Source organism: Castanea sativa, chromosome 10 (assembly GCF_040712315.1).
Source record: "Castanea sativa cultivar Marrone di Chiusa Pesio chromosome 10, ASM4071231v1".
NCBI classification, from domain to species: domain Eukaryota; kingdom Viridiplantae; phylum Streptophyta; class Magnoliopsida; order Fagales; family Fagaceae; genus Castanea; species Castanea sativa.
In genome coordinates, this window is record NC_134022.1 from 23,529,676 (window position 1) to 23,551,801 (window position 22,126).

Below are 22,126 nucleotides of genomic sequence, written 5' to 3' on the forward strand. Positions count from 1 at the left end.
ACTATTTCAAGGTCATCCAATGAACTCAATTGAGTAGGTAAAAGTCTATCATGAGCATCGCCATGGCTTCTTGTCCATCCTCTCCTCGTCCCCAGAGAACAAATAATGTTTCCAGTTTGTATAATATTAACATAAGCACAAGAAACAAACGCGTGAAATTTATAACATAGGTATGAGAATGAAGTGAACATGTTTCCGAGAAGAGAAGCTGGCATCAGCGGAATATATACACGAAGGACTAGAAGCCAACAAAAGAGCCATCCATTAAATAAAAGAATAAAGGAAGGTAGTCCTATATATATATATACATCTATGAAGGAAGATAGTCACATTAGAAATTATGGGCACACAAGTCATTCACAGAAGTAACAGTCAAGCCAGAAAGTTTGAAGATCAACAAAACAAACATGGCATCACTCAATATTTCATTGCGAGAAAAGAAAATGCGCAAGCAAATTGCTTGGCGACGGTAGTAGTTTATTTTTCTCCTTCAATAAAGGTGTAAATAGCTCTAATTAGCGGGAAAGAAAGTTTGATTACCAGAGGTCCTAAAACAAGGTGCTTGATAAGAAAGATGGCATCACCTTGATAGGAGACGGCAAATATTCCACTATTATAGATTTAGATTTATGTACTCTATTTTAATTGATTCCAACTTATGCTTTTAATTTATAATTTCAAATTTACACCTTTACTGAAAAATTATGTGTTGTATGCTAATGAACAGCGCTAATGAACAGCACCAAAGAACCTTCTTTCCAATTAATTGTTTCATCTATAACTAACACAAAATAAAGAACCGAAACAAACACACACTATCAACTAAAGAACCGAAACAAACAAACAAAGTTAGATCAAATACACCCAATCAACAAACAAATTTCAAAACCCAATCAACTAAAGAACCAAATGGGTCATCATTAAATCTCCAAACCCTCAAAAACTCAAAACGATCTAAAAAAAAAAAAAAAAAAATTCAAATGCGTACCTGGTGGTTTTTTGTAGCAGATCAGTCTTGCTTGGTGCGTTTTTTATCAAATGAGTACCTTCAAAAACACTTTCTCAGATCAGAAAGTATCATAACTAAATTTTTTAAAAAAATTACAGATCGAAAAAACGAAGAGCAGAAGAGGAAGAAGAAGAAGAAGAGGAAGACTTACCACAGAGAGATCGGTAGCACCACGGAGAGGCAGAGCAGAGAAGAGATGAGCTGAGATGAGACGGTGCTTCGGTAATCTAAGGAAGGAGTCGATGGAGGCTAGGAGTGGGTGCAGTTGTTTTCGGTATTATTTAGGTTTTATTCTTTTTTTTTATTTATACTAAATGTTGAAGCTGCGTTTGATTAAACGCAGCTTCAACATTTAGGAGCTGCGTTTAATGAAACGCAGCTTCAACATGTCTGGAGCTGCGTTTCTTAAACGCGGCTCCAGAAATAATGAGGAAAAAAAAAAAACCACTGGAGCGCGTTTCTAAAAACGCGGCTAAAATCCTACCGGCCAAACGCAGCCTCAACACTAAAGAACGCGGCTTTGATACGGATTTATGGCAGCGTTTAGTAAACGCGGCTATACATGTTTCCTGGAGCTGCGTTTTACATGAACGCGGTTCAAAACGGGGTCTGTAGCTGCGTTTTATAAAAACGCGGCTAAAAAACGCGGCCCAAAAGCGCGTTTTTTGTAGTGGTAACCGGCTGAGCCCCTCAGTACCGAACAAACAGTGTGTTTTATTTGTATTATTTACAACTATGCCATGTCTATTTCGACGTTTTACCTATAGTCTATAGAGGTGAGAACCTGCAGAGAGAAAACGAAGCTTGCGTTAGATCTAAGAAAAAAACGCATAAAACGAAAACTCACACACACTCTAACAACTCTTTGTTCTTTTTTCGAAGCAAAAAGCAAAATCGATTTGCATTTGCACTAATCGAAAAGATCGAGCCAAGCTATAAGCCAAATTTTGAGGTACGTTTTTCATTTCATTTCGTAAAATCAATTTCTGTTTTCGATGTTTCACGAATCAAACTGTTTTCGTTTTCAAACAATTTACCGTTTGATTGATAGTTAGGGTTTAATTTGGTTGAAAAATTCGAATCAGTTCGTTTTGGAATTTCCTTTTTAACGTTCTGTTTGGTCGGTGGGAAAAATGCACGAAACTGAGATTTTGAATTTTCAGGTTCATATTGATTAGCTAGTTATATGAGTTAATAGGCACTTGAAAGTTGAGTCTTATAAGAATTTCTTCTTTTATTTTCTCTGCTACCAAACAGCAAACATGGACATTTGGTTATTTATGTTGAATATTCATTTTTTGTTGTTGTTCTAGGCATTTTTGTAAAGAGGTGGAGTCTCTAATGGTGATCGAGAATTGTGTGTGGTTGTAATTTGTGTGGAGATGGACAAGAACAAGAGCCGTACCGATCTGCTCGCTGCTGGCCGCAAAAAGGTCCTTGTTCATTAACTTTGTTTATTCATTCTATGTAGTTTGGGACTTTTTGTGTTTGAAACTGTTGTTATTTCGTGTTTGGTTGCTTAGAAATTGTAGGAAAATAAAGGAATTAGGTTTTGTTTCTTTGGTTTATGATATTATCGAGTTCATAATTAAGTTAGTAGATAAGTTTTAGTTCGATAACTGTTTGGGGGCAACTGAGCTGGTTACTTTGTTTGAAGGAGTGGAAATAAAAAAAATAGAAACGAGGTTTTTGCTTTGTGTTTTCTACTATTTATTTTGGTATCTCATTGAGCAAATGTAGCACTAGGGTTTTTGAACATTTTATGTTGGGTGTGATTAAAACATGGGTTCCTGAATCATTGTTTGGTTGTTAGGATATTAAAGCTGAAGACCTGTAAAAAAAAAGATAAAAGTTTTAATGTCATGTATTTTGTTTATTGTTCTTAAAACTGGGAAATTCGAGCTGAGCTATATTTTTCAATTGGGTTCCCTAGGATTTGGAAATTATGCTAGTTTCCTTTTCCCTGATATCTTATCAACCAAACAGATGGTGAATGTGAGTGATTGGGGATATTAATTTTGGGTTTTAATTTTCTATCAATAGCTTCAGCAATATCGTCAGAAAAAGGAAGGTAAAGGCAGTGCTAGCCATGGAAAATCCTCAAAAAAATCCGGTAAATCTGACCAGCATGAAGGTGATGCTGATGAATCATCCACTACCCCAGTACCAACTGTGTCGTCCCAGGTTACTGAAAGGGAAATTGCACCTCATGATGGTTCAGATTTGGAAACTGTTGAATCATCATTATCGCATTTGACGGGGATTAGTGAACCTGATACATCCTCGATGCAGTCGAGGGAAGATCAGGTAACAGATTTAGGTTGTCCTCTCCTTCACTTGATACTTAATTCTTAATCATTTAGGAATATCCGAGAAATATGTTGGGCTGGTTGGGGAAGATAATGTGTGGATTTGATGTATAATTATATCTCATTTGTTGCTGGGTAGGGGCAATGCAGGAAGCTGATGGTTTGGACTCAAAGCAATCTGATCGCACCAGTGAAATAGAGCTTGCAGGAGACAGGCAGCTTCCTTTGTATGTGCATGGTGAAAGTGCTGAAACTCTTTCAAGGATGACTTCAGTAGAGACTAGTATGGAGGAGACATACTGTGAAGCGGAGGAAACTGGTCAGCAAGGTGAAGTATCTGCATCTGATGGTACACTCTTGTCAGATGAGTTTTCAGCTTCTGTTTCGACTTTACAAGAAGCCGACGAGATTTCAGCTGTTAATCCTTCCATGACAAATTGGCAGAGACAAGAAATAGCACTAGATTCACCTTACGGAGAAAGCTCAAACATGACTTTTCAGTCTGGTGACTATGGAAAAGGCAGGGAAGAAAAGGTTCAGACTGATTTGGACAGTAGGACAGCTGCAGAGGGGTACAATCAGCAGTATATGTCTGATGGATCTTTTATGCCTGAGGGTGAAAGCCTTGAAAGACCTGAAAAGAAAATGGCAAGTTTGGCTGGAGGATGGACTGTTTCTCCTGTTGCAGACATGAGTGCAACCAGTCTCTTGCAGCTTGCAGAGTTGATAAGGGGGCTTAATGAAGAAGAATTTAGATTTCTGCTCAAGTCAAGAGAATCAATTACTAATGCAGAATCGGGGACTGGGAGTTATACTTTTGCAGAGTATGGCTTTACAGATTTATTGGAGAGCCTCAAAGAAGAATTATATCTCACATATTTTACTAAAGATATCTTTCACTTGCAACTTGCTGAACAGTCTGAACTACAGATGGGGTTAGATCACCAGCAGCATCAGTTGGTTGATGAAATATCTTTACTCAATGCTTCACTCAATGAAGTTCGTGAGAAGAATCAATTCCTTGTTGAAGAGCTTGCACAATGCAGATCTGAACTCCAGTCTGTAACTACTGGGAGGGAGGAGCTCCAAGATCAATTTCGTACAGTGAAGGCAGAGGTTGAGGAATTTTCTGCTAGAGCATGTGAGTTGCAGAATAGTCTGGAAAGGTCAGAAGGGGACTTGCTGACCCGGTTAACAGAGTTGGCTGACTGCAAGAGTTTGGTAGCAGCTTTACAGGTGGAAAATAATAATTTAGAGGGGACCATTTCTTCTGTGAATGAAGAGAGAAACAAACTTGCGGATGAAAAGGAGTTTCTATTCTGTGAGAATGAGAAGCTGTTAATTGAATTAGCTGACAGCAAGAGTTTGATGGCAGCTTTACAGGTTGAAAGTTCTAGCTTAAATGAGAGTCTTGCTTTAGTGATGGAGGAGAGACAGAAGCTTGAGGAGGATAAGAAGCATCTGTCCCGTGAGAAGGAGAAACAATCAGTAGAATTGGCTGACTGTAAGGTTCTGGTGGCAGCTTTACAGGAAGAAAATGGAAATTTAAGTGGGAGTCTTGCTTTGGAAACACAACAAAGAAGCAAGCTTGAAGAGGAGAAGGAGCATCTTTTTCTTGAGAATGAGAGGCTTAATACTGAGCTTCTTGCTCTTCAAGAACGGTTGTCTACAGACCATGGGGAACGAATGAAGGTTGAAGTTGACCTGAAGGAAGTGACTATGCGCCTTGAACAAGTCACCGGGGAAAATATTTATCTTCATAGCAGTCTGGACACTCTTAAAGCTAAAATTGGAGAGATTGATAGCCAGCAAACCCAAATACCCTGTCAAGTTAGGGAAGCTGGGAATGAAGTCAGTCTGGAAGTACAGAGTAGAGGCCATGAAAGTGGAGCAGATTATGAAGATTCTCACAAGATTCTTGGGAAGCAAGATAGTGATGTTTATTCTCCTGTATTAGAGACGCCCTTATCTGATGGCCTTGCAGCAGAACCACCACTCGAGCTGCCTGAACAGGTAGTCTTTGATGATTCTTTTGGGTTTGTTGCCTTGAAGGGACTCTTGGAGGAGGCTGAGAAAATTTTGCAGAAACTTGAAAAGGCAATTGAAGGGATGCATTCTCATTCAGCATTTTTGAGCAGGTCAGCTGGTAAAGTTGCTGCACCTGGGGTTTCAAAACTGATTCAAGCCTTTGAGTCGAAGGTGCAACTTGATGAACAAGAGGAAGAGGAAAGGGCTTTGACTGAAAATCAATCTCCAGCAGATCTATTCACGGTAACAAAAGAGCAAACTGGAAATTTGAGGGCATTGCTTAAGCAGCTGGGGGTGGGTGCTGAGGATGCCAGTATACTGCTCAAGGGGGAACGCGATGGTAGGAAAATTGCTAATGCCATGTTCGAGGAGCTCAGGGATGAACATGAAACTTTGAAGGAACACAGTAACAATTTGGAAGCTGCTAACATTGAGCTTGGGGTTTTATGTGAAGCTTTAAAGGAACATGTTGGTGACATTGAGGCAAAGAATGGTGAGCTTGAGGTTCTCTATGAATCCTTGAAGCAACATGATGTTAATCTCAGAGCAGAAAACAGCAAGCTTGGTGGAAAACTACGAGGGTACCAATCAAGAATTAGTGAATTGCAGAGTCAATTGTATGATTTTCAGCATAGTTCAAATGAGATGGCTTCTGTAATTAGCAGTCAATTAGAAAATTTGCAGAAGGAAGCGGATGAGAGGGTATTGATTCTTGAGCAACATTGGAATTCTACTGTTACTCAGATTCTTGATGCTGTTGGGAAGCTTGATAAATCAATTGGGGAAGATTTCACCTCAACCATCTCAACTGGTACTCACAATGGCTTGGATACAAGCAGCCGTGTTGCTGCTTCTGTTAATGTTGCTAATGAAGTGATTGAGGCTCTGCAGGGCAAACTCCAAGCTGCTCAAACTGACCATGAAGCAATCTGTACTTTATACAAAGAGGCGAATGAGAAAAGTGGTGATTTGCATGGAAAAAATGAATTGGCTATTGGTATATTGAGTAGGATGCATGGTAAACTTTGGGAACTTGTGATAAGTTCATGTGGATCTCTGGATGAAAGTGAGAAAAATGTACAAATTGAGAAACTGCTTGAACCCTTAGATTATAATGAATACAAGACCCTCTTGGACCAGCTGGAGAATTCTTTGGATGAGAAGCTGCAACTCAAGTCTGTTAACAGTAAACTCACCGCAGAGTTGATTAATCGAGCAGAAGAATTTGAGGAAATGAACAGAAGATGCCTGAATTTAAATGCTATTCATAAGTTAATTGAAGATGTTGAGGATGTGTTAAAATTGGATGAAGCTGAGATTAACTTGGATGCAATGCCTGCTTTGCGTTTGGAGTTTTTGGTGTCTGTTCTTGTTCAGAAATTTAAGGAGGCTGATGTGCAAGTTGGCTTGTCTAGAGAACAGTTTGGATATAAGATGATGGAGTTGACTGAACTGCAGGATAAAATACATCAGTTAGAAGCCTTGACCTTTGAGCATGAAAATGAAATTCCTATTCTCAGGGACAGTTTACGCCTGGCAGAGGAAGCCCTTATTGCCTCACGTTCTGAATTACAAGAGAAAATAAGTGAACTTGAACAGTCAGATCAGCGGGTATCTTCTATTAGAGAGAAACTTGGCATAGCTGTTGCCAAGGGGAAAGGCTTGGTTGTGCAGCGAGATGGTCTCAAGCAGTCTCTGGCAGAGACTTCTAGTGAACTGGAGAGATGCTTGCAAGAGCTGCAGTTGAAAGACACTAGGCTTCAAGAAGTTGAAACAAAACTTAAGACCTACTCGGAGGCAGGTGAGCGTGTGGAAGCTCTGGAATCTGAGCTTTCATACATTCGCAACTCAGCCACTAGTTTAAGAGAATCATTCCTTCTTAAGGATTCTGTCCTTCAAAGAATAGAAGAGATTTTGGAAGACCTTGATCTGCCAGAGCATTTTCATTCAAGAGATATAATTGAAAAGATTGATTGGTTGGCGAGGTCAGCTACTGGAAACTCTGTGCCTGTGACTGATTGGGATCAGAAGAGTTCTGCAGGAGGAGGTTCATATTCTGATGCTGGTTTTGTTGGTATAGATGCTTGGAGAGACGATGTACAGCCAAGCTCAAATTCAGGGGATGATTTGAGAAGAAAGTTGGAGGAACTTCAAAATAGGTTTTATGGGTTGGCTGAACAAAATGAAATGCTTGAACAATCGTTAATGGAAAGGAACAACTTGGTACAGAGATTCGAAGAACTTTTGGACAGGATTGATATGCCTTCGCAGTTCAGGTCTGCGGAACCAGAGGATAGGATTGAATGGTTAGGAAAAGCGCTTTTGGAGGCTCAGCATGAGAAAAATTCTTTCCGGGAGAAGATTGATAATTTTGAAAATTATTGTGGATCACTAAGTGCTGATTTGGAAGAGTCACAAAGGAGAGCATCTGGCCTTGAGGCAGACCTCCAGGCAGTTACCCAAGAGAGAGAGCACCTTTCTGAAAGATTCGAGATACTGGCTCATGAACATGAAAAACTTTCAGCAAAGAGAATTGAGGTAGACCTCCAGGCAGTTACTCAAGAGAGAGAGCACCTGTCTGAAAGATTCGAGATACTGGCTCATGAACACAAAAAACTTTCAGCAGAGACAGTTGAGTTCAAACTTGAGAATGAAAAGCTGCAGCATGAAGTTATGGGTTTAAAGGATAAATTGGTTGATCAGCTTGGGAATGAGAAACGAATTGTCAGCATTGAAGGCGAAATCAGAAGATTGCAGGATTTGGTTAGCAATGCGTTGCAAGAATCTGGAACAAAAGATCTGGTTTCTGAAACTGGTAGTATCCATTGCCTGGAGGAATTACTGAGGAAGCTTATAGAAAATTATGCAATTCTTTCTTCAGTGCATCCTGTGCTTGGGGATGTGGCCGATACAGACCATGCTAAAAATTCTAGTATTACTCTTGATGAAGCAAGAAGCATAAATTCACATGATTCCAGGGAACTGGATATAGCTGTTCCGAATAAAGAACTAGAGGAGGCTATGCGTGAGCTGATGCATGTAAAGGAGGAAAGAGATAGATATATGGAGGAGCAGCAAAGTTTGATTTGTGAAGTAGAAGCTCTTGGTAGAAGAAAAGAGGAGTTGCAAGAGCTACTTAGTCAGGAGGAGCAGAAGTCTGCTTCTGTGAGAGAAAAGTTAAATGTTGCAGTAAGAAAAGGGAAGTTACTGGTGCAACAGCGGGACAGTCTGAAGCAAACCATTGAAGAGAAGAATACTGAGGTGGAACTTTTAAAAACTCAGATTACCCACTGGGAAAACGCTCTTGCAGAGTATGAACAGAAGTTCAGGGACTTATCTGCTTACCCAGAAAGGGTAGAAGCCCTAGAATCTGAGCGTTTGTTATTGAGGAATCATTTAACAGAAACTGAGCACTATTTACAAGAGAAAGAACATATGTTGAGCATGATTTTGAATACTTTAAATGTCATTGATGTTGGTGGTGAAGTCAACAGTGGTGATCCAGTGGAGAGGTTGGAACAACTTGGAAAACTAGTCTCTGATTTAGACGCAACTGTTGCTTCTTCAGAGCAGCAGTCAAGGAAATCTAAAAGAGCAGCAGAGCTGCTCCTTGCTGAGCTGAATGAGGTTCAAGACAGAAATGATGTTTTTCAAGAGGAGCTAGCAAAAGCTGCGAATGAAGTTGCTGAGCTTACTAAGGAAAGGGATTTGGCTGAGGCTGCCAAACTCGAAGCTATTTCACAGCTTGAAAAGTTATCTGATGTTCGTTCTGAGGAAAGAAAGAACCAATTATCTGAATTTATGGGGATAAAGTCTATTCTGAACCAACTCAGAAAGGGCTTTCATGATGTTAAGAATTTACAAGGTGATGTTTTCTCCAAGGAATTGGAATTTTTGCACAATCTGGAGGTTGGTCTTGAGTCATTTCTGAAAGCAGACAAAGCTGAGCTAGTTGTTGCACCTCTTTTCACTGTATCTGATGGTGTTATATCCAGAATTTCAGAAAAAAAGGTATCATTCGGGCTTATCTACTTGTCTTAGTATATTTTGCGTAAGCTTATTGACGTAGGACAATGGGGAACAACAAAATCTGATTTAGAAAACCAGGGGCAGATCTGGTATAGCTTGGGTTTTGAAGAATTAGGGTTAGGTTTTTTGGTGGGGAATAGGCTAGAAAATAAGAGGGATAATAGGGTTTCCAAAGGGGACAAGGATTTGTAGGGTTTGGGGATGAAACAAAGGAAAACAATCAAGGTTTAGGTGGCTGTTCCTGTGCTCTGAACAGTGATCTGTAAACAGTAACCGTGAATAGTAAAATTAAAGAAAATAGATAAATTCTAGGAATCACACCTAAACTTCCTAAGCATCACACCTTGGAGAAGGTTGTATCACACAAATCATGAAAGAAAGCTTCATAGTTTTTAAATTTTGAAAACATTCATTAATAATCAACTTAATAGAAAGTACTACAACTCTTTAAATAGAAGACTAATACCTAATCCTAGATGAACTAGGATTTCATCAAACCCTAATAATACTTGGACTTGGACTCCTTGGGCTCTATTACTAAACCCAACTAAATAACTAAACTTAAAATAAAACTAAAGTAAGACCCAATAGACTATAAGCACAGCCCATTCTAGAATATTAGGAAATTACAAAATTGCTCTTCATACATAAAATCAAATAAAATATAGGAAATCTGTCTTCTCATTGCCTCCTGCATCACTTATCTATTAATGATCTATTCCATGTTAATTATCTTGTCTTTGGTTAATCTCACACTGATTCTAAAGTAAAACATGCTATGGATGCAGCACATTCAGGGTTATTTTTATTCTTTTTGGGCATTGAAAAATTCTGGTAAAATTACTTTTTTTTTTTTTTTTTTATTATAAATTTTGGGAGGGGGAATTTTTTGCAGCCTTTGTACATGCATATGCAGTATATTTGCTAAGTGCTTGCATACATTTATGCATGCATGACTCGTTGACATTTAAATGTTGTGGTTGAGCCTAAGCCATTTGCAAGTTTATGCTAAGATCTTTGGATTGGGATTTGGGAATAAAAAAAGTTTATAGTCATTTTCCTAGTTACACTTAATTTTGTATGAAGTATTGTAATGACACTTATGTTAAAAAGAGTACCAAACCTCAATACATGTGCAGATTAGTACAGTCAAACCGATATAATGTACTGCATGCTCATTGCTTTGATGTATCCTATGGCTATGAGTGGTAGTATCACCTCAAGATATGTATTTTGTCTTGGATAAGCTTGTTTTGGAAAAGTTATCTTTCTAGTTGGCATCCCTATACAGCTTGGGTTACTGGTGACCTTTTCTCCTTGTTGGTCATTTGCAAAAGATACATAGAATGGAGTTCTGGATTTCTATCTCAAATAATTTGAGAGGAAGTGTCTAACAGAAGTAGATATTATATAAAGTTAATTTGTGTTGATTCTGAATTTTTTTGGTGCAGTATAGAGTGATATTTGCGTCTTATATTCTATATTGTTATGTACCCACAAAAGGATGTGCTATACTGTCTTTGTTAAAAATTGAGAAACTCAACATAAGTGCACCTTGTGGTGAATCAAGTGTGCCTAGGTCCCCACCCATCCCCACTCACTTGAAAAACATTATGTAAAATACTAAGTTGGCCTTATTATTATTATTATTTTTTTGATAAGTTAACAGTAAACAGTATGCTCCCTCAGAACCAAGGACTAGTTTTTCATCAACTAAGTTGGCCTTTATTTTATAGTATCAGTACTTTGAATCTGATGTTCTATGTTGTTTTATTATAAAATAACTGAGAAACTCAGCTCATTAGCTGTCCTTCTTCAACTAATGATAAAAAAACCCTTTAAAACAGTAATTTGTTCTTATTTGGTAGTCTTATTAGCACTCAAAAACTGCTTATAGGGGGCAGAAAAAAAAATTATCATTTTTTTTGACATCATTGTACTGGCCCTTGGATTATTGTTGGTTGTTTCTTGCAAAATCTGGAATCTACTCACTTTTTATTGAGAGGAAGAACTCCTCAAATTCCTTGTAGTTGGAGAAGATTTGTTTAATTTGAGCCACTTCCCATATGTCCAAATTTGAGGCCTTATGTGGATTTGTACAAAATACAAATAGGTTTTGAAACCTACGGATAAAAAATACCTACAAATTGGATTTTGTATGGAATCCCCCCTTCTTCTATTTTTATATACTCCTATTATGTCAATTTTTTTTTTTTTTGAATAAGTAATATACCTTCATTGAATAAAGAAAACAATACAGGAAACCAAAGCACATAGGTGGTGTACTAAGGAATCAGACAAAACAGCAAAAACTATAAAGCAAAGAAAGTAAAACTATCTAACAAATTTTTCAAAGAATTAAAAGTAAAAACACCCAAAGCATTTGTCCACTCTAGCAAAGTTTAGAGAAAAAACAACTTCATATCATGAGTTGATCTCTCACATTCTTCAAAAGTACGAGCATTCCTCTCCCACCAAATAACCCACATAATACAATGAGGAATCATACTTCAAATCACCAAGGACTTTCGTCCGCTACATTTATACAACCAGTTTGCTAGAAGATCCACAACATGGCATGGCATAACCTAGTGAACCCCAAATAAAGAAAATACCGTATTCCACGACTCTCTAGCTACATGGCAATGTACCAATAAATGATCAATGTTGGACTCCCCTATTATGTCAATTTGTAGAGTACTTAAGTGAAATTGATATCTTCATGCTACTTTAATTATAGAAAGAAAATCTATTTGATATGTTTGGAATCGAGGGAGATGGGGCAGAGGAGATGATGTAGGATAAATTAGGGAATTTGTCTATGAGTGCTTGTGGTGGGCTTAGGGTTAGGAGAATTTGTGGATCTAGGGTTTAGAATTGTTGAATAAAGTTTTTGTTGATGTTTAATGAATTAAAAGGTAGTTTGATGAGTTATTTGATGGATATTTGGTAGAATAAAGTATGTGGGGTTAAGGGTTTTGATAGGTAAAAGAAGGGTCTTGATTTGGGATTGGAGGGAAGAAGAAATAGATAATTTAATGATGTTTAGGGGCTGCATGAACAATTGAACAGTATCTGTGAATAGCACAGCAAGAAAGAGAAGAAAAGGGAAAAGAAAAAGGGAGAAAGAACTTGCAAAGGCTAACATGCCTCAATGCTCAAAATACTTAATATTTTTTAATAATTAACTCAATCTCTTCTTTGAGTATATTGAGCACATATTCTTTCTTGTACTTGTAGTATTAAGACTCCTAGTTTGGCTAGAAAACTAAAATATAATTAAAGACTAACAGGGACTCAAAGAAATAAAACTTAAGATATGTAGCCTAGAAAATTTTTTCTTAATTAAACTACCAAATTACCCTTTATGCATAGCAATTATTCACAGCAATTACAGAAATTATGGTTTTGCTCAAAATTCACTGTAACTTATTAAAAAATCCTTTTTAATCTGAGGACTGAGGACATGTATAACTGGACCTTCAATTGGACTTCACATGTGGGCCCCTTAAAATAAGTCTAAAATAGGCAAATGTGCAAGGTATTAACAAATCAGTCTTCCATGGCTGCATCAGGAGAGGGAAAGGTGCCTAGAATATACTAAAAATGAGTTAATTTTAACCTTCCCCTCTCCTCTCCTCTCCCCCAATTCAAATATAAGGCTAGGCTTTTGAGTCTTATCTTAATATCAATATATGTTTCACTTACAAGATCTGCACTAATGTTATATATACTGATCTACGGTTGTCAGTCTTTGCTTCATGTCATATTTGCATTGACTTTTGTTTTTCTGTAGATCTTTCTATAAAAATGAATAAAATAGTGGGCACGAGCAAAATTTCTACTCATCCAATTCTTATAAGACTTTTATGACTAAGATAGTATGCATTATTCTCCTTGACTAGCTTGTTGGTTTCTGAATTTAATTGGTCATTGAATGTGTAATTCATTTTTTATCTTGCACCCCATGTTTTCTTGTTCAGGAGAACTTTCCATCTATGGATTCTTGGTTGGACTCCAAAACTGATGGTCATTTTGACAAAAATGTTGTATTTGAAACGTGTCATTTTGTTGTGGATCATCTGCAAGAATTCATGACAGAAATTGGAGATCTTAAAGAAAAATTCTCCAAACACTCGGTGTCATTACATGAACAAGGTAGCAGTCTATCAAAATTGATGGAGATTGTTCAGGGAGAGATGACTTCCCAAAAAGAGTCGTTTGAAGCAATGAAGAGAGACATGGTTCATATGGATTCAGTGGAAAAAGAAAAAGACATGGAACTTATACTGTTGCGTAAAAACATTGCTGTGCTTTATGAAGCATGTGCTAGTTCAGTTGTGGAAATTGAAAACAGAAGAGTTGACCTGGTTGGAAATAATATGGCTGCTGGAGATCTGGGTTTGAACTTGAGATCAACATCTGTTGATGGAGGATTTCCTTTCAGCGGACCAGGTCAATTGTCCTCTGAGGAATCTATCAGGACAATGGCAGATAAACTTGTATTGGCTGTGAGGGATTTTGCTAGCTTGAAAGCTGAAACTGTAGTGGGTAGCCAAAAGGAGTTGAAGATTACCATAGCAAATTTGCAGAGGGAGCTTCAGGAGAAGGACATTCAGAAAGAAAGGATTTGCATGGAGCTGGTAGGTCAAATAAAGGAAGCTGAAGCTGCTGCAACAAGTTACTCACTAGATCTTCAATCTTCCATAGCGCGGGTGCATGATTTGGAAAAACAGGTTGAAGTGATAGAGAGAGAACGGAACTTACTAGAGCAGAGAGTGAAGGAGCTGCAAGATGCACAAGCCACCTCAACTGAGTTACAGGAGAAGGTTCAATCTCTTACTGATGTGCTTGCTGCCAAAGACCAAGGTCAGTTAGATTTTTCTTAAATCTACTCCATTTTTGTATGGTTCATTATGCTTTATTTGGATAATAGATACTACTTGTTGATCACAGAAATTGAGGCACTGATGCAAGCACTTGACGAGGAAGAGGTGCAGATGGAAGATCTGACAAATAAGATGGAGGAAATGGAAAAAGTTGTACAACAAAAGAATTTAGATTTGAAGAACCTTGATGCTTCTCGTGGAAAAGCTTTGAAAAAGCTTTCCATCACCGTGACCAAGTTTGATGAGCTTCATCATCTTTCTGAGAGTCTCCTAGCTGAGGTTGAAAGGCTTCAAGCACAACTGCAAGATCGGGATGCAGAGATCTCTTTCTTAAGGCAAGAGGTCACTAGATGCACCAATGATGTTCTTGTTGCATCACAAATGAGTAGCAAAAGGACCTCAGATGAGATTCATGAGTTCTTGACATGGTTTGAACTGATCGTTGCTCAGGCTGAGGTGCATGATGTGCATCTTGATGATAAGAACAGCAATGATGTTCATGAACACAAGGAAATACTCCAGAAGAAGGTTTTTTCTATCATATCGGAATTGGAAAATTTACGGGCAGCAGCTCAAAGTAAGGACACATTGTTACAAGTTGAAAGAAGCAAGGTGGAAGAGTTAACACGCAAAGAAGAATTTCTTGAGAAGTCTTTACATGAGAAGGAATCACGATTAAATTTGCTAGAGGGTGTTGGTGAATCTGAAAGGGCAACTAGCATGACCTCTGAAATTTTGGAAGTTGAACCTGTGGTAAGAATATTTTAGATTCTTAGTTCTTATTATTTTGATATAGCTTTACTTGCGTCCCTTTTAAAATTCATTTTCTGGAAAAAAAGTTGCTAGGAACATATTTGAACCCCCCCCCCAAAAAAAAACCACGACCACCACCAAAAAAGAAAAGAAAATGCTATAGTGGCAACCATTGGTACATCTAATTGATGAATTAAGATGTGCCTTTTAGCACTGGTTTCCCTTTCAAAATTGTTAGATGTGATATTTGCTTTGTGCTTCCAGTTGATCTTTATTGACCACAACTATACACCTTTTATTTTGTTCTGTACTATTAGTACTTATTAGGGGAGAAATGTGTTGAACTATTTGATAGATTGATTAAATTCAGATTATGTGAATGCCCCTCTGTGAGTTTTCGTTTATTAGTGATTAGTTTAAACATTATTTTATTACTTGTGATTTTTGGTAGTTAATAATGTTGATATCCTCTATCAAAATTCATCTTCATTACTTTCAATGCCCAATCCTATATAGAATATTCTATGATTTTGACCTTTTATCTTTGTTAGATTACCCTTGACATTACGTAATCGGTTATGGTGAACTTGCAGATAAACAAACGGACAGTGCCTGGGACTTCAATTGCACCTCAAGTGCGCAGTTTGCGGAAAGGCAACAATGACCAGGTTGCCATTGCTATAGATATGGATCCTGGCAGTAGTGGTAGGTTAGAAGACGAAGATGATGAGAAAGGTAAACCAAGAAAAATACAACTATTGGCTTGATATTCTCTTTTATACGCATGTGCATGCGCGTGCATACACACACATATATTAACATAGCTTATAATATTATGAATGCATTTCTTATATATTTATGTTTTTTTTTTTTCCTTTTACTTCCATTCTCTTGCCACTGTAGTTCATGGTTTCAAGTCACTCACTGCATCAAGAATTGTGCCAAGATTTACGAGACCTGTGACTGACATGATTGATGGCCTTTGGTAGGACACCCAATTACATTATTATTTTTTTCGTTTTGTTTTGAAACTCATTTAAGCAAATAGGCTGAAAGCATATTTTATTCTTAATCTGCCAGGGTTTCTTGTGATCGGGCTCTGATGCGACAACCTGCATTACGTATGGGTATTATAATCTATTGGGCCATATTGCATGCACTTCTTGCTACTGTTATGATTTGAGAAGCCAAACTGGTCAGTGAGCCTTTCTTCTTCGTATTAGTTGGCTTTGTTGCAAATCTGCTTGATTTACTGGATGTGGGGTTTTTGTGTTTCTGTGTTTGTAAATCATGCAATATTTTTTCCTTATCTATTTGTTCTATTGATGTGATATGCATTCTGTTTCACAGTTAAATGGCATGATTATGGTGTAAATTAAACTTAATGGCATTTTCCTGATCTGCAGGTTGATACTTACCTGAATGCAAGAGGGCCCGACCATGATCTTGTTGTTTCTGGCATCAAATTTGTCTATGTAATCATTGATTTTTTATTTTATAAAGTATAATCATTGATTTTTTTTTTTCTTACTAGATATATTTAGATTGATCATTATTTAGCTCAACCAGGCAACTGTGATTTTCCATTTTTATTTTTGTTAATCCCAGATTGCTTGGTTGCATCCAATAAGACGAAATGCCTTGTTACCATGATACTAGAAATAGATTGAGAATTTGTTTACTCAAAATCAACCAAATGTTGTACTTCACTACTTTTGTATTTACACATATCCTTATACTACTGAAGAATATCTTTAGTTATCCCTAATCGGAGGCACGCTTTGTTTTGATTTGTGGCTTGTACAAATTGGGTGGGTCTTCCATGTAAGAGCAAGTTTTGTGATCAATTGTGTATGTCTACATGTTTCTTAATATTGCTAACTGTCTAGTGTCCATATCTTTGTTGATTTATAATTTTTAAAGTCATATAGTTTTGTTAAATCTCAATATATATATATATATATATATATATATATATATTTTTTTTTTTTTTACGTTTTGCTATAACAATATGGATGAAACTTTTCTTTTCCAAGTATTTTTGTTTAACAATTGGCACATAAGAAGATAGTGCAGCAGAAAATAATGAGAACTATAACTCCTGGTGCTTTATTAGCATGGTATCGTGACTTTAGATACTTCGAGTCTTGGACTGAATAATGGATTTTGACAGAATAACCAAAAACATGCAATTGGCCAAAGTAGGGGTGGACTTGTGTTCTATTTTGAAAGAACAATGTTTAAGCGTTGTGGCATGTAATCTTAAGAGCCATGCTACTTATCAAAAAACCTTACCAGCAATGCTGGAGGGATATATATTCAGCGTGCACCTGTACATGTTTGCTCCATGAGATTCCCAGTCAATTTCAGACCTATCTATCATCATTAGATTAGCCAAAGATCAAAGACTATAAAGTGATCAATATCTTCCTACTGTCTGCTAGGACGCTTCCTGTATCTAAGTTTTCAATAATTTGTTGTGGAAGGCCAACTAAACCAACAAATGAGTCCTCTAGCTGTATGTCAAGAATTAGAAAGGGTTGATCTTGGTTGATTCTAGAGGGCCTGTGGCTACACAGTTGTGCATGTATTTGATGACCCCATAGGAGGAATTTGTGATTGATATCTTGGGTGGAGAGTTTGGGAAGGATGTTGTGGTCGAAGGTGGTTTTTAAGGGCATGGGTTCAAGATGAGTCCGGTGGTGGGGAGAATACTTGCTGACCCTATGGTCACTAGTCATTAGGGAGGCAAAAGGAGTTCCTATGCTCACTAGTCACTAGGGAGGCAAAAGGAGTTGATCTAAAGCACTATAGGATTGGAAGGTTTGAGGAGAATCCAAAAGGGAATTTCAAATATTTTTTGCATCATGTGATGTACTCTGCTATCATCCCTCAATGATTAAGTAAATGTCTATTTTCATTTCTCTGTAATAATAATTGTGCACAATTTTTATCTTATATATATATATATATATATATATATATATATATAAGTTGTATTAACCATCTCTCTCTTAATGTAGTAGTACCTTATTAATGCTACCCCCAACTAATACACATTTTTATTCTTGCCTTGCCACTCAAAATGGTTTCAATCGATGATCTTGATTTTAGATTTCCAACCTGGAAGTTAGTAATCATCATTTCAAGTCACGATTTCAATCACTTTTTAGGGTATGTAAAAGAGTTTGTGTGCAACAAGTTCAACTCTTTTTTATTATTGACATATGACTACAGGACCCATTTGTTTGTTTAGTTGGCTTTTTTACAACAAATTATTGAAAACATAGATACTTTAGATTTCCAATTTGGAAGTTAGTAATCATTATTTCAAGTTACGATTTTAATAACTTTTTAGAGTGCGTAAAATATACTGTATACAACAATTGTACACAATTGTAATTACAGAGAAATAGAAATGGATTTTTTCTCAATCATTGAGCGATGATAGCAATTACATCACATGACTTTTACAATTGTTGCACACACTATTTTACATACTCTAAAAAGATATTGAAATCATGACTTGGAGTCAATTTGAATTATCTAAGTTTTCTATAAGTTGTTGTAGAAGGCCAACTAAACAAACAAATGTGTCGTGTAGCTATATGTCAAGAATTAGAAAGAGTTGAATTTGTTGTACACAAACTCTTTTACACACTCTAAAAACAATTGAAATCGTGACTTGAAGTCTTGATTACTAACTTTCAAGTAAGAAATCTGAAGTCAAGACATCGATTGAAACGATTTTGGGTGGTAAGACAAGAATAAAAAGGTGTTATAGTTGGGGGCAGCATTATTAAGATACTAGTACTTTAAAATAGAGAGATTGCTAAAACAACTTTTTATATATATATATATATATATATATATAAAAGATAGCAATTTTGATTCATAAGACACTATTGGCACCAATGTACACCATTATTATTACAGAAAAATAAAAATGGACTTTTACAGGCACCAATGTACACAATTATTACAGAAAAATAAAAATGGACTTTTACAGGAACGATAGCAGATTACATCACATGATGTAAAAATTCTTTGAAATTCCCTTTAGGATTCTCCTCAAACCTTCCAATCCTAAAGTGCTTTAGCTCAATGCCTTTTGCCTCCCCTGTGAGCACAAGGTCAGTGAGTATTCTCCCTACCACCGGACTCATCTTGAACCCATGCCCTGAAAAACCACCTCCGACCACAACATCCTTCCCAAACTCTCCACCCAAGAAATCAATCACAAAATCCTCATCTGGGGTCATTGAATACATGCACAACTGTGTGGCCACAGGCCCTCCAGAATCAACCAAGCTTGACAGCCTCTCTTCCACCCATTGTTTCAAAGTCCCTAATGCCATTCCAGGCCCCCATGGCCTCTTATCCGGATCACATGGATACCCACCATGCACTGCAACCTTAATCAACCCTGGAAACTCCAAAGACGGCGTGCCGTATATATAAGGCTCACCGTAGGATGCAAAAGTTGGAAAATCACTACCAATTGCATACTTATCCTCATGCCCCTCCTTAATCCTCCAATAACACACCATAGTCTCCAAAGGTTGTATAGGCAAATCAATCCCACTAACCGTTTTAACTAACTTTGTAGTCCAAGCCCCAACTGTTACCACACATTTTTTACCCCAAAACTTTTCACCATTGCTAGTGTAAACCCACACACCCCCTTTCACCCCATCTTTTCTTATATCTTCCACTTCCATGTAGTCCCTAAGAACAGTACCGTTTTGAATCGCCAGAGTTTGAAACATAGAAACTGCTTTAGTGGGCTTTATCACCCCACCGTCACTGGTACACACTCCAACCCAACTGTCAGGAATATCGAACCTGCCTGAAAACTTGTCGGAAACTTGTTGGCGGTCGAGAATTTCATGTGGGATAGAGTGTTTCTGACAAGTGGCTATGACTTCACGAAGACACTTGTCGTCGGACGAACCCATGTCGAATTGTTGAGCCCTGAAGTAAACCTTGTAGCCGATGTGGGACTCAGCTTCTTCCCAGAGTTTGTAGGACTCCATCACCATGGGATAGTAGTATTCCTCTGGGTAAGTTGCGCGTATAGTACGAGACTCGCCGTGAGATGAGCCACGCTGGTGTAAGAAATCGAACTGCTCGAGGAGGAGTACTTTGTGACCTCTTTTCGAAACTTGATACGCGGTGGAGCTGCCCATGACGCCAGCTCCCACCACTATTACATCGAATTCTTCGCCGGAAACTGCCATCTTAATTTTCTCTTCTTGCTTCTCTCTTTCTTCTTGTGTGCTCTTCTCTCTTTGCGCGGTCGGCAGTTAACGTAGATCAGAGAATTCCTTCTTCTCCGTACGCTAGAAAGGTACTTTTGGTAGTTACGGAAATCGCAGATGAGGTGGATAGGCGAGGATCTGAGGAGACAAGGAGCTACTAGTTATAAGCTTGCAGTGCTAGTCTTACAACAGCAGTGATAGAAATAAGTAATAACTATATGCCTCTAAGATCATCCACATCAGTGGAGGTAAAAGTTTCTAAAATAAATTTAACTGCTAATTTTACACATTTTGAGTAAAAAAATATCCACATTAGTGAGTTTAAAAATATTTAAAATTTTGTAAACCCATTCCCGAGCTACAGTAACGTGTAAATTTACACGGTTATTGTAGCTCGTTTATAGCATTATTTTATCATTTCCATTCGCTCCTTTTTTTTTTTTTCTCTCTCCTTTCCGTTCTCAACCAACCCAACTAAAACTCAACACAGACACTTGCTCAAAAAAAAAAAACATAGATACACAAATACAGATCGGCGCTTGATCGGAGCGGTCGGAGCTTGGATCGGAGTGGATCAAAACTCGGATCGGTGCTCGGAGCGACTGGATCGGAGCGTATCGGAGTGGATCGGTGCTCGGAGCGACTGAATCGGAGTGAATCGGAGATCGGATCGTGCTCGGAGCGACGGATCGGAGCTCGGGTCGCGCTGGATCGGAGCTCGGATCGCGCTGGATCGGAGCTCGGATCGAGCGTTGATCTGGGTAGAGAGAGAGTGAGAGAGATGATCTGGGTAGAGAGAGAGTGAGAGAGATGATCTGGGTAGAGAGAGAGAGAGAGAGAGAGAGAGAGAGAGAAATTAATCAGAACTGAAGAAGAGAAGAAATGAAGAGGCGCGTAGGTTAGTTGAGAGAATTAATAAAAAAAGTGAAGAAATTATTATTTAATTAATAGAGGGAGTAGGATAGATGAATTGATGTAGGTAATTTGTAAAAATGAATGTGTAAAATTTTAAAAGGAGGTTTTTTGTGTAAAATAGAGGAAATTTTTACATGAACTGATGTGTTTGCTCTAATACCTTAATGCTGTTCTATTACACAACATGGTTTTGAAATTCCAACCGAACCGTACGGTCTGATCCGGTTAACCGGAACCACCCTCAAAACGGTTCTTTAAATCCCAAAACCCGCTCTACACAATAAACATAGTGGACCGTGCGAACCATCCGGGTTTGAGAACCACGGGTCAGGCCTAATAAGTTAGAAAAAAAGACAAAGAAAAAGAAGGGGCGTTGACGTTATGCCATTAATTTTCTACGTTGAACTCTTATCCTCACCACAGATCCGAAAATGCAGTCCCAAAACACACCAAACCCATAAAATAAATAGAAATGAAAATCACAGATCTTATCTTTACTTCTTTGAGACTTCCTTGTAACTGGAACCCAAAACCAAAAGTCTATGATTTTTCTCGTTGTCTACCAATATAGCGGACACTACTCCTTTCTCATGACATGTGGCCACGTTTCCACCATTCATTTGCTTTTAAATTTTTTTAAGTCTTTTGTTTAAGTCTGCTTGCTTTTACTGAAATAGCCCAATGGGAAAAACAACCAAAACATCAAATGTGTGTCAGGCGGCTCAGAAAACAACAAATATGGCATGATTTTATTTTTTAGTTTATTTTTTGTGTGTTTTTTGAAGGGTCACGCTTTTACTTAAATACCCTTTAACCCATTTTTACCACTTTCTCCATTTTGATCTCTCTTCCATCCTGTGGCTTCCTCGTAAACTTCATCTTTATCTTGCGGTCGATATCTTTTTTCCCATTCTCCTTCACGGCTATAGATCT

The 22,126-nt window shown here is 37.7% G+C and overlaps 2 protein-coding genes across 5 annotated transcripts; one reads left to right on the forward strand and one right to left on the reverse strand.

Moving 5' to 3' along the window:
* The first annotated feature begins 1,760 nt into the window (after positions 1–1,760).
* LOC142611844 (uncharacterized) lies at positions 1,761–16,807 on the forward strand. Of its 4 annotated transcripts, none has more exons than XM_075783982.1 (10): positions 1,761–1,961; positions 2,323–2,442; positions 3,053–3,329; positions 3,458–9,357; positions 13,359–14,244; positions 14,332–15,017; positions 15,611–15,752; positions 15,921–16,002; positions 16,098–16,212; positions 16,424–16,807. In XM_075783982.1, exons 2-9 carry the CDS (start codon positions 2,392–2,394, stop codon positions 16,198–16,200), a joined length of 8,127 nt encoding a protein of 2,708 aa, XP_075640097.1. In that variant the 5' UTR covers positions 1,761–1,961; positions 2,323–2,391; the 3' UTR covers positions 16,201–16,212; positions 16,424–16,807. The 4 variants fall into 4 exon arrangements, with proteins under 4 accessions (XP_075640097.1, XP_075640099.1, XP_075640098.1 ...); XM_075783984.1 differs by having other exon boundaries at positions 1,764–1,961; positions 3,053–3,316; positions 3,469–9,357; XM_075783983.1 differs by having other exon boundaries at positions 1,800–1,961; positions 3,059–3,329.
* A 2,072-nt stretch (positions 16,808–18,879) lies between these two features.
* LOC142614072 (putative sarcosine oxidase) lies at positions 18,880–20,467 on the reverse strand. Its single transcript, XM_075786614.1, has one exon. The coding sequence runs from the start codon at positions 20,255–20,257 to the stop codon at positions 19,040–19,042; it is 1,218 nt and encodes a 405-aa protein (XP_075642729.1). The 5' UTR covers positions 20,258–20,467; the 3' UTR covers positions 18,880–19,039.
* Positions 20,468–22,126: the final 1,659 nt, after the last annotated feature.

What these genes read in the sequence shown, in the direction of transcription:
- LOC142611844 (XM_075783982.1), top strand. Translation starts at nt 2,392, where the DNA reads ATGGACAAGAACAAGAGCCGTACCGATCTGCTCGCTGCTGGCCGCAAA. An exon ending in GCTTGCTGCCAAAGACCAAG is followed by an intron (nt 14,245 to 14,331) that starts GTCAGTTAGATT and finishes TGTTGATCACAG; the next exon opens with AAATTGAGGCACTGATGCAA. An exon ending in AGACGAAGATGATGAGAAAG is followed by an intron (nt 15,753 to 15,920) that starts GTAAACCAAGAA and finishes TTGCCACTGTAG; the next exon opens with TTCATGGTTTCAAGTCACTC.
- LOC142614072 (XM_075786614.1), bottom strand. Translation starts at nt 20,257, where the DNA reads ATGGCAGTTTCCGGCGAAGAATTCGATGTAATAGTGGTGGGAGCTGGC.